General features: G+C 39.3%; 1 protein-coding gene across 2 annotated transcripts in view; it reads left to right on the plus strand.

The window, feature by feature from the left end:
- RPN2 (ribophorin II) overlaps positions 1-14892 on the plus strand; it is a 60302-nt gene that overhangs the window by 27536 nt on the left and 17874 nt on the right. For both annotated transcript variants that reach the window (XM_035006279.1, XM_035006280.1), the window contains exons 8-9: positions 365-483; positions 2140-2245. In XM_035006279.1, the coding sequence (XP_034862170.1) occupies positions 365-483; positions 2140-2245 (225 nt within the window). The remainder of the gene's footprint in view (positions 1-364; positions 484-2139; positions 2246-14892) is intronic.

Below are 14892 nucleotides of genomic sequence, written 5' to 3' on the forward strand. Positions count from 1 at the left end.
CTGGGGTTTGAGTCCTAGACCAACTGAACTGGCCACGTAGCCTCAGTTTCTTCATCTATCTCAGATGATTGATAAAGGAGCATGTGTGTAAAATGCCTATCCTTGACTGAAGAATGAGAGTGTTGGACAAGATCATCTTTAAGATCCTCCCTACCTCTAACATTCTATAATCTATCCCATTACCCATTTCCTTGTATTCTGTGTCTGATTTCTGATAGAACGTAGACCAAAGTCAGTGAAGGTGTCTTGAAATAAGGTTCTAACCCCGGAAGAGCTGGCTCCCTGTGGATAAAGCACCGCAGAAACAAAATTTTATACTCCTTTGGCCTTTGTTGCTACAGATTATTTTAAAATTTATTTCTAGTTGCAGGTCACCAATGTTCTGTCTCAGCCTCTGACTCAGGCCACTGTTAAACTAGAACATGCTAAATCTGTTGCTTCCAGAGCCATTGTCCTCCAGAAGACATCTTTTACCCCTGTAGGGTAAGTCTTGAGCTTATTTTTGAAGGGTATCAATAGACTTGTTTTGCCTGTAGCCAGTATAACCCGAATTAATATGGATATTATGAAATACCCCCAAACCAAATTTACCTAAACTTTGGTTAGGTAAATTTGACTTACTAATATCAAAATTCTATAGTTATATAAGAAAAGGATTTTTAAAGCTAAAAGAGGGGCATCCGGCTGACTTAGTTGGTAGAGCATGGGAATCTTAATTTCGGGGTTGTGAGTTCAAGCCCATGTTGGGTGTAGAGATTACTAAGAAAAATAAATAAATAAACTTAAAAAAAAATTAAGCTAGAAGAATTTTGTTTTAGTTTTACTCTTTCCTTCCCTATCTATTTCTAGTTGTCTCTGTCATTGTGATGTAAGTAGCCAGTTTTAAATTTAATACTGTTTTTTTCTGATGTATGAGTAATACAAGTTTATTGTAGAAGAAATACAGAAAAACACAAAAAATACAGATCACCCATAATTTTACCACCTGGAGATAGATAGGATTCTATCTCCCCCATAGGATTAAATCTTCTTCAGTCTTTTTTTTTTTTTTTTTTTAAGATTTTTATTTATTTATTTGAGAGAGAACAGAACGGGCAGGGATGGGGCGGGGTGGTGGGTGGCTGGTGGCAAAGAGGGAGCCCAACGTGGGGTTTGATCCCAGGATCCCAGGATCATGACCTGAGAAAAAGGCAGACACTTAACCGACTGAGCCACCCAGATGCCCCTTCAGTCTTATTTTTAATGGTTATATATTGTTACGGACATTTTAAAAGAATTAAGGATGAATTTTTATATGAGACTTTGGTAAGTGTTAAATTGGTAAGCTAATAAGACTGGGAACTCTGAATTTTAGAGAGAATATGTGTTTTTTGTTTTTTTTTTTAAGTAAGCTCTAGGTGCAACATGGGGCTGGAACTCTAGACCATGAGATCAAGAGTCGCATGCTAAAAAAAAAAAAAAGTGTTGCCTGTTCTACTGGCTGAGCCAGCCAGGTGCACCAAGAATATGCATTTCTTAGACAACGATAAAGATACACAGGCAATATGTCAAATTAAAAAGCAAAATCATTTTTAGGAATGCTGAGTGGAATGGTAAAAGACATTTGGGATTTTGCTGTGTAGTTAGAGTTAATTTTCTACCCTTTCCCCCCTTTAAAATAAGTTACTGATATTTTCATAGAAGTAAGGTATGTCATTTTTAAGAAATTCACAAAACACAGGAAAATAGAAATAATACAAAAAATTGCCTGCAATTATGCTGCTCTACACCAACCTTTTTGAACATTTCTACTCTCTTTTTTTTAAAACATAATAGGGATCATACTGTAGACTGTTTTGCATTTAATTGTAGAAGTCTACCCGAGGGGGGTGGGATTTTAGGATTTTAGGAGCTGAGAGGAGAAAACAAAGGAAAGAAGACTTTAGAGACTTGAAGAGGAGGTCATTTTAGATCTCTCTGAAGTTTTGCCCACACCATAATCTGTGATTGAGCAGGAGGTTGCCCAGCTGGGTGGGAAGTTGAAAGGTGAAGATGTGGTGTAGCCCTGGCTTGTCTCAAGGAGGGTCACGCGCAGCCCATTTGTTACATTCATGACTTTGCTATGTAAATGCTTGCTAACCCTGCTGTCATTCTTAACAGGGATGTTTTTGAACTAAACTTCATGAATGTCAAATTTTCCAGTGGTTATTATGACTTCTCTGTCAAAGTTGAAGGTGACAACCGTTATATTGCAAATAGTGTCGAGGTAAGTGCTTTTCTTGTCATCCCCATTAAATCCACAGAAATGACCAAGTAGGCACACAGCATTAATCGTATGGTATATTGCCTTCATTTTACAACCAAGTTAATGTGAATATGTTAAGAGAAGCATAGGTTTAAACTACGCTTTTCCAAGAACTTGATCATAGTTTTATTTATAAATTATTCATTTTCTATTATGATTTAGTATTAGTATCTCATAAAATTTAGGAAGTAGAAAAAATAAAAATCACCTATAATTTCACTGAGACATAAGTATTCTTATTATGATGTTTTGTGTGGTAGGTCTTGATAGATTTAGAAAAGTGCCTGATACTAAGTAGGTGACGAAAAGCATCCAGTGACATACTGTAGTGAGGCTCTCTGGGTAAAGTACAAAAGAAAATCAGTAAGTTTCTTTCCTTTTTTGTGTGTTAGGGGTGGGGGGCAGCAAAGCAAAGTTTATTGAGAGATAGCAAAGTTCTAGTACAAAGCTCCCATGGGGGGAGGGGACCTAAAGAGGGTTACCCGAAAATCAGTAAGTTTCATAATGAATTGTGTTTCATGTTTCATGTTTAGCTAACTCTACTTGTGTTGAAGATCCAAAGTGGTTTTAAGGATGGCAAACTGTGCCTCATTTATCTGATGCTTGAGGAGTGAGGTATTACACATTAGTGGTTTTCCCAGCTAATTGGAGTATACCCCTTCAGTCACCGTGGCTTTCATTTTAACCTTTTTCATAGAAGTTTATTGAAGATGAACTACATGTTTTCCTACTTTCTTAAACTTATGGTTTGGTTGAAAGATATGGATATGGTTTAACCACTTCTTATTCTGAATTAGGATCATCAGTATGCACCCTTTATTGAAGGCCTATGACATAAGAAGCCTAGTTGTGTGTGCTTTTGCTTACGTTATTTTTGTCTTACAACAACCCTAAGACACGCACAGATCGTTGCACAGAAGAGGCTCAGACGGGTCGAGTAACTTGTTCAGGTCATGCAGCCTGTGCTTGGGTGGATTCCCTGCCCAGGATCAGTTTAGTCAGCGTGCCCTGCAGAGTCTTCAGCCTGCATAGTGGCTGCGGGGCTGTGTGCAGCCCCACCAGCCGGCCTTCCCTTCAGCTGTCATTTCTCAGTGCTTTTGCCACCGTGTCTTCGCTGCATCTGCTTGGTTAATTGTTGTGCCTTCTGTCGGATGAGGGGGACTTGGAGTGGTCCTGCGCCTTTCCTGAATAGATAAGATATCCTGTTTCAAAAGTGGGGCGTTACTTAACACAGGTAGGTTAAACACTAATATTTACAGTTCGCCAGAAGGGAAGATATTTTCTGGAACTCTTTTCTTCACTTTTCAGGTGTCATTTTCCACTCACTTTTTTCCATTTTTAAAAATTTATTTTAATCTTTATTTTTTTAAGTAAATCCTATGCCCAACATGGGGCTCAAACTCATGACCCCGAGATCGAGTCACATGCTCCACTGACTGAGTCAGCCAGGTGCCCATCGTTTTTCTTTTTTTTTTTTAAGATTTTATTTATTTGACAGAGGGAGACACAGCGAGAGAGGGAACACAAGCAGGAGGAGAGGGAGAGAGAGAAGCAGGCTTCCCGCTGAGCAGGGAGCCCAGGATCCTGGGATCATGACCTGAGCCAAAGGCAGATGCTTAACCAACTGAGCCACCCAGGCACCCTCGTTTTTCTTTTTTTAATAAAATGTTTCATTTTTTTCATTTAGAAATAATTTTGATCTTAAGTTGCAAAAATGGTATGAAGAATTTCCATGTAAAGTAATGAAATTTTTAGGGTTTTTTTATGTTTTTAAACTTTTTTAAAAAAGATTTTTCATTTATTTATTTTTGAGAGAGAGAGCAAGCATACAGAGGGAGAGGGAGAAGCAGACTCCCCACTGAGCAGAGAGCCCGACACGGGGCTCAATCCCAGGACCCTGAGACCATGACCTGAGCCGAAGGCAGAGGCTTAACCAACTGAGCCACAAGGCGCCCCAAGTTTTCAGGTTTTAAGGATGGAAAACTATACCTCATTTATCTGATGCTTTGTGGGAATGGACTTAACCAAGTATAGTAGTATAAAGAATGCTCCTTACCCAGCTTCCCCAAATGTTAATGTCTTGTAACTGTTATATAATTATCAGACCCAGGAAGTTTACACTGTTTGCGATACTAGAATTCTACTAGAATAATAGAATTCTACTCTAAGAAAAAGCTATCCCTCTCCCGACCCTGTCTTCATTTATTTATTTACTCAATTTATAACACTTTGGGCTCATGGAAATTTATTTTACTCTGTAGGTTATGATCCTTTCCTATCATCATTTATATTGTTGCTCACATTATCCCAGGTTTGACCTTTAGGAAGCTCCTCAAGTTGGCTCCTATGACACTCACTTTTTTTTAATGAAAGGACAAGGCAGCTGGAAAGTTTGACCTTTTCAAAAGTGGGGCATTACTTAACGTAGGTAGATTAAACACTTATATTTAAAGTTTGTCAGAAAGGAAGATATTTTCTGGAACTCTCATCTCTGCCTTTTCTCTACCTCATGTCTGACCTTTTTGGGCATGAGACATCTGATCCTAGTCCATTCACTAACACAAAATTTGGGTAGAAACTATTGTAGTGTGCACCTTGAACCTTTAAAATCTAGATCCTTTGAATTTTAGCTTGTCTCATTAAGGGTCCTTATTTGCAGCCGAACACGTTAAAAGGCAGACTTTTCTTTCTTTCATTCTTTCTCCTTAAAAAAAAAAATTTTTTTTTTTGCCTGAAACCTTTTCTTCCTTCTATCTTCACAGTCTGAATAACAACATATCCAGTTTAAGTGCCATACCCATAGGACACAGTTGTTCTTTTTTTTTTTTTTTTTTAAGGTTTTATTTATTTATTAGAGCATGAGCAGGGGGTGGGGGGATTGGGGCAGAGGGAGACAGAAAGGCAGGCTCCCCAGTGAGCAGGGTGCCTGATGCGGGGCTCAATCCTAGGACCCTAGGATCATGACCTGAGCTGAAGGCAGACGCTTAACCAAGTGAGCCACTCAGACATCCCAGGACACAGTTGTTCTTAACCTCTTCTTTCTTTCCATTTCTGACTTCCAGTCAGTCACCAAGTCCTGTTGATTCCATGTTTGAATGGCTTTTGCATGAGCCCTTTGTTCTTCAGTCCCTGTGTTCCCAGTTGGGTAGAACCCTATATTCTCTATCAAGATGGGTAAGGGAGTTTCTAACTACAGCTGGCCCTTGAACAACAAGGGTTGCATAGGTCCACTTACATGTGGATTTTTTGACAAATACAGTACAGTAGTGTAAATGTATTTTCTCTTTCTTATGGTTTTCTTTTTTTTAAGATTTTATTTATTTATTTGACAGAGAGCACACGCAAGCAGAAGGAGAGGGAGAAGTAGGCTCCCTGCTGAGCAGGGAACCCAATGCAGGGCTCCATCACAGGACCCTGGAATCATGACCTGAGCCAAAAGCAGATGCTTAACCAGCTAAGCCACCCAGACACCCCTCTTTTTTTTTTTTTTGAAGATTTTATTTATTTATTTGAGAGAGAGAGAATGAGAGAGAGCACATGAGAGGGGTTAGGGTCAGAGGGAGAAGCAGACTCCCTGCCGAGCAGGGAGCCCAATGCGGGACTCGATCCAGGGACTCTAGGATCATGACCTGAGCCGAAGGTAGTCGCTTAACCAACTGAGCCATCCAGGCGCCCCCAGACGCCCCTCTTAATGGTTTTCTTAATGACATTTTCTTATCTCTAGCTTTATTGTAAGAATATAGTACACGATATATATAATGTACAAAATAAGTGTTTATCGACTATGTTATCAGTAAGGCTTCTGGTCAACAGTAAGCTATTAGTAGTTAAGGTTTGGGGGAGTCAAAAGTTATACATGGATTTTCAGCTGCACTGGGTGGGAGTCGGTGCTCCCCACCCTCTATTGTCTTCAATTTCTGCCCCTTCCATTTAATTTTCCCTAAGTGCTGCTAGAATGATAAAATCACATTGTTTCCCAGGTTAAACATTTCTTTGATTTCCTATTGCCTGTAACTGAGGTCTACACACCTTAGAATGGTTTAGAAGGTCCTCCACAAGGCATGTGCACATGCTTCAGTGTGGGTCCGTCCCCATCCCCTCAGTGCTAGCTGCTCTTGACTGCATACTGGTTCTCAGATATGCTTGATGTGCACATGTCTTTGGATCTCAGCTCTTGCTTCCCTCCATAAGAAAGGCTCTTCCCCTCCTTTGCTCATACACTCAACTACTCATGCTGGAAGGTCTAGTTCAAATGTTTTTCCTTCATCTGTGCTCCCACAGAACTTTATTTTATTTTATTTTTTTTTAGTCTGGACTATTTCAAATATACAGAAAAGAACAGAAAGTAATTTAATGAATCCTCATGTACCCACCAGCCATTCAACTCCTTCATACCCTAATATTTTGATGTATTTGTCCTACCCCCACCCCACCTTTTTTGGTAAGATATTTCTGTATTTCTGTTACACATATACGTATTTTTAAACAATATAGTGCATTGATTTGCATCTTCTTAAAATTTGTATATTGTATGCATCCTTTTGCAGTTTGCTTGATCTCATTCAATATTAATTTTATGACAGTCCCGTTTATGTCTGTAGAACTAGAACTATATGCATTCTACGGGTAATTGTCATGAAATTGTCTTCCTTTTATGAATGAATCAGATTTTTATTAATTTATTTTCCTGTTGGTGGACATTTAGATTTCCACTATTACAAACAATGCAGCTGTGAACATCTTAGCACATGTTTCCTTGTGTACATTTTGTTTGTTTATCTAGAGTGAAGTTGTGAGATCATAGGTTGCACTTAGCTTCCAGGTTTATTAGGTATTGCCAAATTGCTCTTCTCTTCGTATTCTTACCAGTATGTGGTATTAAGAATTTTTGATAATTTGATGGATATGAAGTGGTGTCTATTTTTTCTTTTAAAGTTTTATTTTTTTAGTAATGTCTGCCCCCAATGTGGGGCTTGAACTCATGACCCTGCGATCAAGAGTCCAACATTCCACAAACTGAGCCAGTGGGGCACTCCAAAATGATGTCTTGTTTTACTGTTTTTCCTAGTGAGAGTGAGCATTTTTTCTTGTTTATTGGCCTTTTAGTTTTCCTTTTCTGTGAATTGTTGTCTCTTTTGTCTGTTAGTCTTTTTATTATTGAATTTTAGGAGCTGTTTATGTTCTGGAAACTAACCCTTAGTTATAAGCATCAGATATCTTCCCCCAGTGTTGCTTTATGGCATCTTTTTCTTTTTTTTTAAGATTTTATTTATTTATTTGAGAGAGAGAGAATGAGAGAGAGAGCACGAGAGGGAAGAGGGTCAGAGGGAGAAGCAGACCCTTTGCTGAGCAGAGAGCCCGATGCGGGACTCGATCCCGGGACTCCAGGATCGTGACCTGAGCCGAAGGCAGTCGTTTAACCAACTGAGCCACCCAGGCGCCCCGCTTTATGGCATCTTTTGATGCACAAAAGTTATTTTCAGTGAAGCCTAATTTAAAAGTGTCTTTGCCTTGGGGTGTCTGGGTGGCTCAGTCGTTAAGCATCTGCCTTCGGCTCAGGTAATGATCCCAGGGTCCTGGGATCGAGCCCCACATCAGGCTTCCTGCTCAGGAAGCCTGCTTCTCCCTCTCCCACTCCTCCTGCTTGTGTTCACTCTGTCCCTGTCTCTCTCTGTTAAATAAATAAATAAAATCTTTACACACACAAAAAAAGTGTCTTTGCCTAGATTGTGCTTTTTGTGTTTTTAAAAAGTCCTATACTACTCCAGGGTGATAAAGATAATCTCCAGTATTTTCTTCTAACGGTTTTTAAGGTTTTTTCCCCCTATATTTATGTTTAGGGCTTCAATATACTTAAAGTTTACTTTTGTTGCTATAGTATTTTATATCCTGTTGATAATTTTTCTTATTGTATTGTATTACCATTGTTTGCTTATATGTGTTGCTTTTTCTTTTGACTGGGAATGGGAACTCCCTGTGAGTAGAGACCAAGCCTTATTTTTTCAGTGCTTAGTCTCCATCTCAAACCATTTTAGAAGAAAAGGATGGAATGTATAAAGATGTTTCCCTACATTCCTGGGCTGTTAGAACTATGGTAACTCATCTTTGAAGGGTGAGCTTTTTATCCTACACAAAGTATCTTGGCTTTTTTTTTTTTTAATAACAACTTTATTGAGGATATAATTCACAAACCCATTAAAGTATATATAATTCAGTGTTTTTAGTATATATATTTTTTAAAGTTTATTTAATTAATTAATTAATTTATTTATTTTTTTAAAAGATTTTATTTATTTATTTGAGAGAGAGAGAATGAGAGACAGAGAGCATGAGAGGGAGGAGGGTCAGAGGGAGAAGCAGACTCCCTGCCGAGCAGGGAGCCCGATGCGGGACTCGATCCCGGGACTCCAGGATCATGACCTGAGCCGAAGGCAGTCGCCCAACCAACTGAGCCACCCAGGCGCCCCTATTTATTTATTTTAGAGAGAGGGAGAGGAGTACATGCATGCACACGAGATAAGGGGCAGAGGTTATGGGAGAGAGAATCTCAAGCAGACTCCGGGCTGAATGCCAAGCCCGAAGCACAGCTTGATCCCACCACCCTGAGATCATGACCTGAGCTGAAACCAAGAGTCGGCCACTTAACTGACTGAGCCACCAGGGCCCCAGTGTTTTTTTAGTATATTTACAGAGTTTTGCAACCATCACCACTGTCGAATTCCAGAACACTTCTATCACCCCAGAAAACAATCCTGTGTCTATAGTAAACATCCCTTATTCTATAGGAATATATCCTCTTTCCAGTATTGACAATTACTAATCTACTTTTTGTCTTTATGGTTTGCCTACTTGGAATATTTCGTAAAAGTGGGATCATATAATATGTAGCATTTTGTGTCTGGCCTTTCTAATTAGCATATTTTTCAGGTTAATTCATGTTGTAGCATGTATGAGTACTTTATTCCTTTTAGGGCTGAGTAATATTCTATTGTGTGGACATACCACATTTGTTTATCAGTTCATCAGTTGATGAACTTTTGGAGTTTTTCCACTTTTTTTGGGTATTACACATAATGCTGCTGTGAACATTCATGTATACATTTTTGTTTGAACATCTGTTTTCGGTTATATGAGGTGTATGCCTAGGAATGGAATGCTGGGTTATATGATAAACTCTATATTTAACTTTTTGAGGAACTGACAAACTGTTTTGCAAAGAAGTTGCACCATTTTACATTTCTACTAGTGATATTTAAGGGCCCAATTTCTCTACATCCTAACCAACTCTTGTTATCTGTCTTTTCATTCTGGCCATCCTAAATGGGTGTGAAGTGGTCTTTCACTGAGATTTTGATTTGCATTTCCCTGATGGCTAATGATACTGAGTATCTTTTCATGTGCTTATTTGTTTATCTTTGGAGAAATGTCTATACAGATGATCCTTTGCCCATTAAAATTTTTTTTCTTTTTATTTCTTCCTTTCCAATCTATCTCCTTTCCTTTTTTTGTTATGCTATTTGTCTTTTTATGTTATTGAGTTTTACACTTTCTTAATATATTCTGGATACAAGTCTCTTATCAGATACATGATTTGCATATATTTTTTCACAGTCTGTAGATTGTCTTTTCCCTTTGTTGATGTTGGTTTTTGAAGCATAAAGGGTTTCATTTTGATGAGGTTCAGTTTCTTTATTTTTCTTTCATTGCTTCTGCTTTAAGTGCCGTGTCTAAGAAACCGTTGCCTAATCCAAGGTTATGAAGATTTACTCCTCTTATAGCTTTAGCTCTAACATTAAGGTTTCTGATTCATTTTGAGTTAGTTTTTATATGTGGTGTGAGGGAGGGGTCCAACTTCCTTCTTATGCATGTGGAAATCCAGTTGTTGCATGTGGAAATCCCAGCACCTTTTGTTGAAGACCATTCTTTTCCTATTGAATTGTCTTGGCATCAAAAATCAGTTGACCATAAAGGCAAGGGTTAATTTCTAGGCTTGCAGTTGTATTCCATTAGTCTGTGGTTTTTCCTTATACCAATGCTATGCTGTCTTGGTTACTGTAACATCTTGGCTTTTTATAACTTCAAGTCTGGTGTTTGTCCAAGTGTTTCTGTGATTGTTGGAAAAATTATCTAAGTGCAAAATAGCAGAAATGGCTAATAACTATTATTCATGCAATGATAATAAGCCCCAACTGAGGCCATTGCTGTCCTTCTCCTTCCCAGTGATGAAGTGAGCATTACAAAATCTCTCCTTCATTATGTTATAGCTTTATGCGTGTGTGTGTGTGTGTGCGCGTGTGCGTGCGCGTGTGTGTTCTGACCTCTGTCACATACGCAGCTTTACTTTGTAATTTCAGTGATAGTCACACTCAGAGCCTCAGAGCGACCCCGGGTCAGCAGGTCCTGTTTACTCTCCTGAGAGATGCTTGACATTGGTCAGAGTGCATTAACGGTGGTTTGGTGTGGAAGGCCTGTAATAGCACTCATTGACATTGAACTTGCTGTCAGGGGAAACATGGGTTTTCAAAGCTGTCATTAGCATTAATTGCCCCTAATGCACCATTATTTTTGACAGTAATGAGCTAAACAGGGAGGTTATTACTCTCAGCAGAAAGACTGCATTTCCTGGTGTTAAAACATTTTTTGAGGTATATGTGGTACGCAGCACAGGCAAGGAAAGGACTAGTATGATTCAGTGTAAAGCAGGCTTAGCTGCATTTAAAGTGGCTAAATAGGTCCCTTTCCTATTATAAAAATTAATCCTGAAGTGTTAGTATGAAGGAAGAAGCAGCTAACCCACAGGGATCCTACTCTGAATTCTTCACAATGCAGCTTTGAAAAAAGTTACAATAATTTTTATTTCTCAATTTGCTTTAAAAGAGTAGCATAAAAATGCTTTTCTTGGGCACCTGGGTGGCTCAGTTGGTTAAGCGACTGCCTTCGGCTCAGGTCATGATCCTTAAGTCCCTGGATCGAGTCCCACATTGGGCTCCCTGCTCGGCAGGGAGTCTGCTTCTCCCTCTGACCCTCCCTCCTCTCATGTGCTTGCTCTCATTCTCTCTCTCTCAAATAAATAAATAAATAAATAAAATCTTTAAAAAAAAATGCTTTTCTTTTCAGTGTTTCTAGAGACTCATTTGTAGTAAGATTTTAGGAGCAGAAAGACTTGTTTTTAAACTGTTCGCTGTTCAAGAACAGCCCTACAGTGTTTCTCGCAGCAAAGAAACCTTTAACTTAGGGAGCCTTTTAGAATTAGTGCTGAGAGCAAGCCCAGAATGACTTGAGTTCACTGCAATTTGCCCTTTTGTCATCCATGTGTGTATTGTCTGGGAATGCTTATGATGTCTTTAGAACAAACACACAGTTGAATCTTGATTAGCAGACCTTCGTGACCATGTTATTGTTGAAAGTTTATACTCAGGATTCTAAGTAAAAACCCAGAAAGTTGATGGCTTTTCTGTCATTATAATGAGGATACATTGCGGAGCCTTACACAAATCTTTAAACATCTGTCTGTATATACCCATCTGCAGAAAGGAAGAGTATTATTTTTCAAATCATATTTATTGAGTGGTGCTTTTTAATACAAAATGTTTATAAAGAAGAAAGTATATGGCACACAGTCTCATTGCTCAGATAATCCCTATTTTTTTCAAAAAAGGAGTAAAATATGCATGTAGTTTAAAAAAATTCAAAGTGCAAAAGGGTATGTAATAAAATGTAAGAACCTTCTCTCATCCCTTCAATCCAGCTCCTCTCCTCAGAAGAATCTGACAGTTAACTGTGTTCATTTTAAGAAAAAGAAGGATGTGTATATTAATGAATGTATGCATATCCTTTCTTGTTTACACAAAAGGGATTATTCTATAAACAGCTGTATTCTTTGCTCTTGTCACAAAGTAGAGGCTCCCAGCTTTCCCCTCTGGGATCTTTTCAACTTGATGGCCTCCCCCCCACAACCCTCTGCCATTCCCCTGCCATAATTCACCCAGTTGCCTAGACTCCGTGACAGACAGTGCTGTTAAATATAATTCTGTCCATGGATGGCTGTGTATTCAAAAGTAGGTGATAATATCTCTGTATCTGTCCATAGACATCTACCTTGTCTTTTTAAATTATTCCATGGTAATTCATAGTGTATTCATGTAACTAGTGTCCTGTTTATGGACATTTAGGTGGGACAGTGATTTTAAGATCACATTTACAAATTAAATGAGTGAGCCATTAAGAGAATGAGTCAAAGAAGTGAAGAAGGAATTATCTGGTTAATGTTGGTGAAGATTGCAGAGTAGTTAACTGTGAAGACAGATTGTTTCGATAGCATGGAATATTGCTAAACTCCTACCTCTCCCCAAACTGAAGGACTGCTGAACCTTCCTGCTACAAATTTCTCATTCCCTGACCAAGGGCTATCCCCAGGCCGACTTAGGTCACAGTTCCTTCTCCTGTGCTTCTGTAGCGCTTGGAACATCCCTCCATTAAAGCAGCAGCCTGGTTTGTTAAAATTTAGCTTTGCACCTGTGCTTCCCTGTAGGACGAGAAGTGCATGTTACCATCTCTGTATATCCCCTGCACCTGGGTGTTCCAGATGCTCAAGGGGGATATAGAGAAAGTGATCTTAGTGGGGTGTCTTGCTAAACATCAGTAGCCTAATCACAACTGCTTCTTTGCTTGAGCCTTCCACTCTAGTTTTTCTTCAAAGGGTGTCAGTGCCTCTCCACACTGGGTTTTATATAGCAGAGTTTGCTCTGGTTCTCAGCCCTCTATGAGTTGTGAAGCTGTTTGCTCAGCACAGAGCCCAAAGAGCCGAAGGAGAGTCCGCCCCCCCCCACCCCAAGCTCTTTCCTTGGGACTTTATTCAACTTGAAGACCATCTATTTCCCTTCCCTACCACCATGATTCACCCGGTTGCCTAGACTCTGTGACAGGCAGTGCTGCTGAATATAATTCTGCCAATAGGTGGCTGTATATTCAAAAGTAGGGGGTAATTATATCCTTACAGCCTCTGGTAATAAATCTTTTACATTTTAGGTTTTTGTTGTTGTTGTTTTTTTAGGTAAAACAGAATACCCCATTCAATATGATAATTGAGGCCATTATCACAAAATAGTTAATTATGGAGGTGGGAGAGAAGGCTGTTAAAAGAAATTACTTGATAGCTGTCTTTATCCCTTTTTAATTTTTCTTCTTTGCCCTTGGTTTGAGGCTGTCACACCTTGATAGTGCATTTTAGCAAAATGCCAAAGCCGTCCTTCAATTATTTGCCCAGCCCTCTCCCTCTATTCCTGGATCCTGATTTAGACTATAAACCAGTGGATTTGGCAAGGATTTCCTTAAGCATTACATTCAAGCTTATCAAATATTTGGAAGTCTTATGGATATGTTTGCACATAAGAAGTGCCTTGGGTTTTAATAATTTGCACATTAAAACTTAGATTCTAGATTTAAAATGTCCCATGAATAGACTTTTAGAATGTTTTCTGCCTCTTGGAATTTTATACTTATTTTAATCTAATTTTTAAAAAGTTCTTGTTTATTGTGTTGGCTAGCTCCTCTTTGTGAAAATATTTATAAGGCACGCATAGAATTCAAACACTAAGAGTCAGGATGGACTGGTCTGTGCTTCTATCAAACCCCAAGTCTCAGTAGCTTAGAACAGCAGAAGTTTCTTTTTTACCCATGCTAGGTATCTTAGTGTGTCAGCTGGAGGCTCAGCTTCATGCTGTCCTTACTCCAGGACCCTGGCTGAAGGAGCAGACCTCTCTCTGCACATTGTCTATGTCCATGTCAGAGGAAAGGAGAGAATCACACACTGACTCTTAAAGCTTCCATTGAGGGGGCTCACATTTCATTGGCCAAAGCAAGTCACGTGGTCACACCTGACTCCAGGGGTCAGGGAAGTACAACTAGACGGTGCTCAGAGGGAAAACCAGAAGTACCTGGTGAATGGTGCAAATGATATAGCCGTGGCGTCTTATGTCTTCGTGGGCAGACCTACAGTACTGCTGGCCTAGAGTTAAGTGTTGCTGGGAAGCTGGATAGCAAGGTGCCTGAGGGCATGGACACTGAGTCAGAGTGCCTGGACTTGAATGCTGGCACTGTCGCTTACTAGCCAGTTAAACCTGAGCGAGCGGCTTTATCTTTTTAATCTTTAATTTTCCTCACCTGAAATAGCATTCGTTTAGAGAGTTGTGAGGATTAAATGAAATCATTGTTATAAAGTTCGTTGTGTAAAGTCTTTCACGTGGCAAACAATAGCCGTCCTTAGAATTGAGTGCTTGTTAATTTGAGTTATTTGAAGGTTACTGCTCACAGGTTTTCCCCCTTTTAGTACATACCATCCAACCAAAGCCAAAGAAGGGATAAGAGTCAAGGAGTTGCTTTTAAGCCTTGTTGATAGGAGAGGTGGACAAACAAAATCTATTTTGTTTTCCCCTTTTAGTACATACCATCCAACCAAAGCCAAAGAAGGGATAAGAGTCAAGGAGTTGCTTTTAAGCCTTGTTGATAGGAGAGGTGGACATCCTACCTGGCTGAGTCGGTTTTACTAAAATCATTGAAGACTCCCATCCTAGGATCATCTTTGTGAGGAAAATTTGGATATGCCTATT

The sequence above is a fragment of the Mirounga leonina genome, unplaced genomic scaffold (genome assembly GCF_011800145.1).
Source record: "Mirounga leonina isolate KUSES-001 unplaced genomic scaffold, KU_Mleo_1.0 Mir_150, whole genome shotgun sequence".
Lineage (NCBI taxonomy): Eukaryota > Metazoa > Chordata > Mammalia > Carnivora > Phocidae > Mirounga > Mirounga leonina.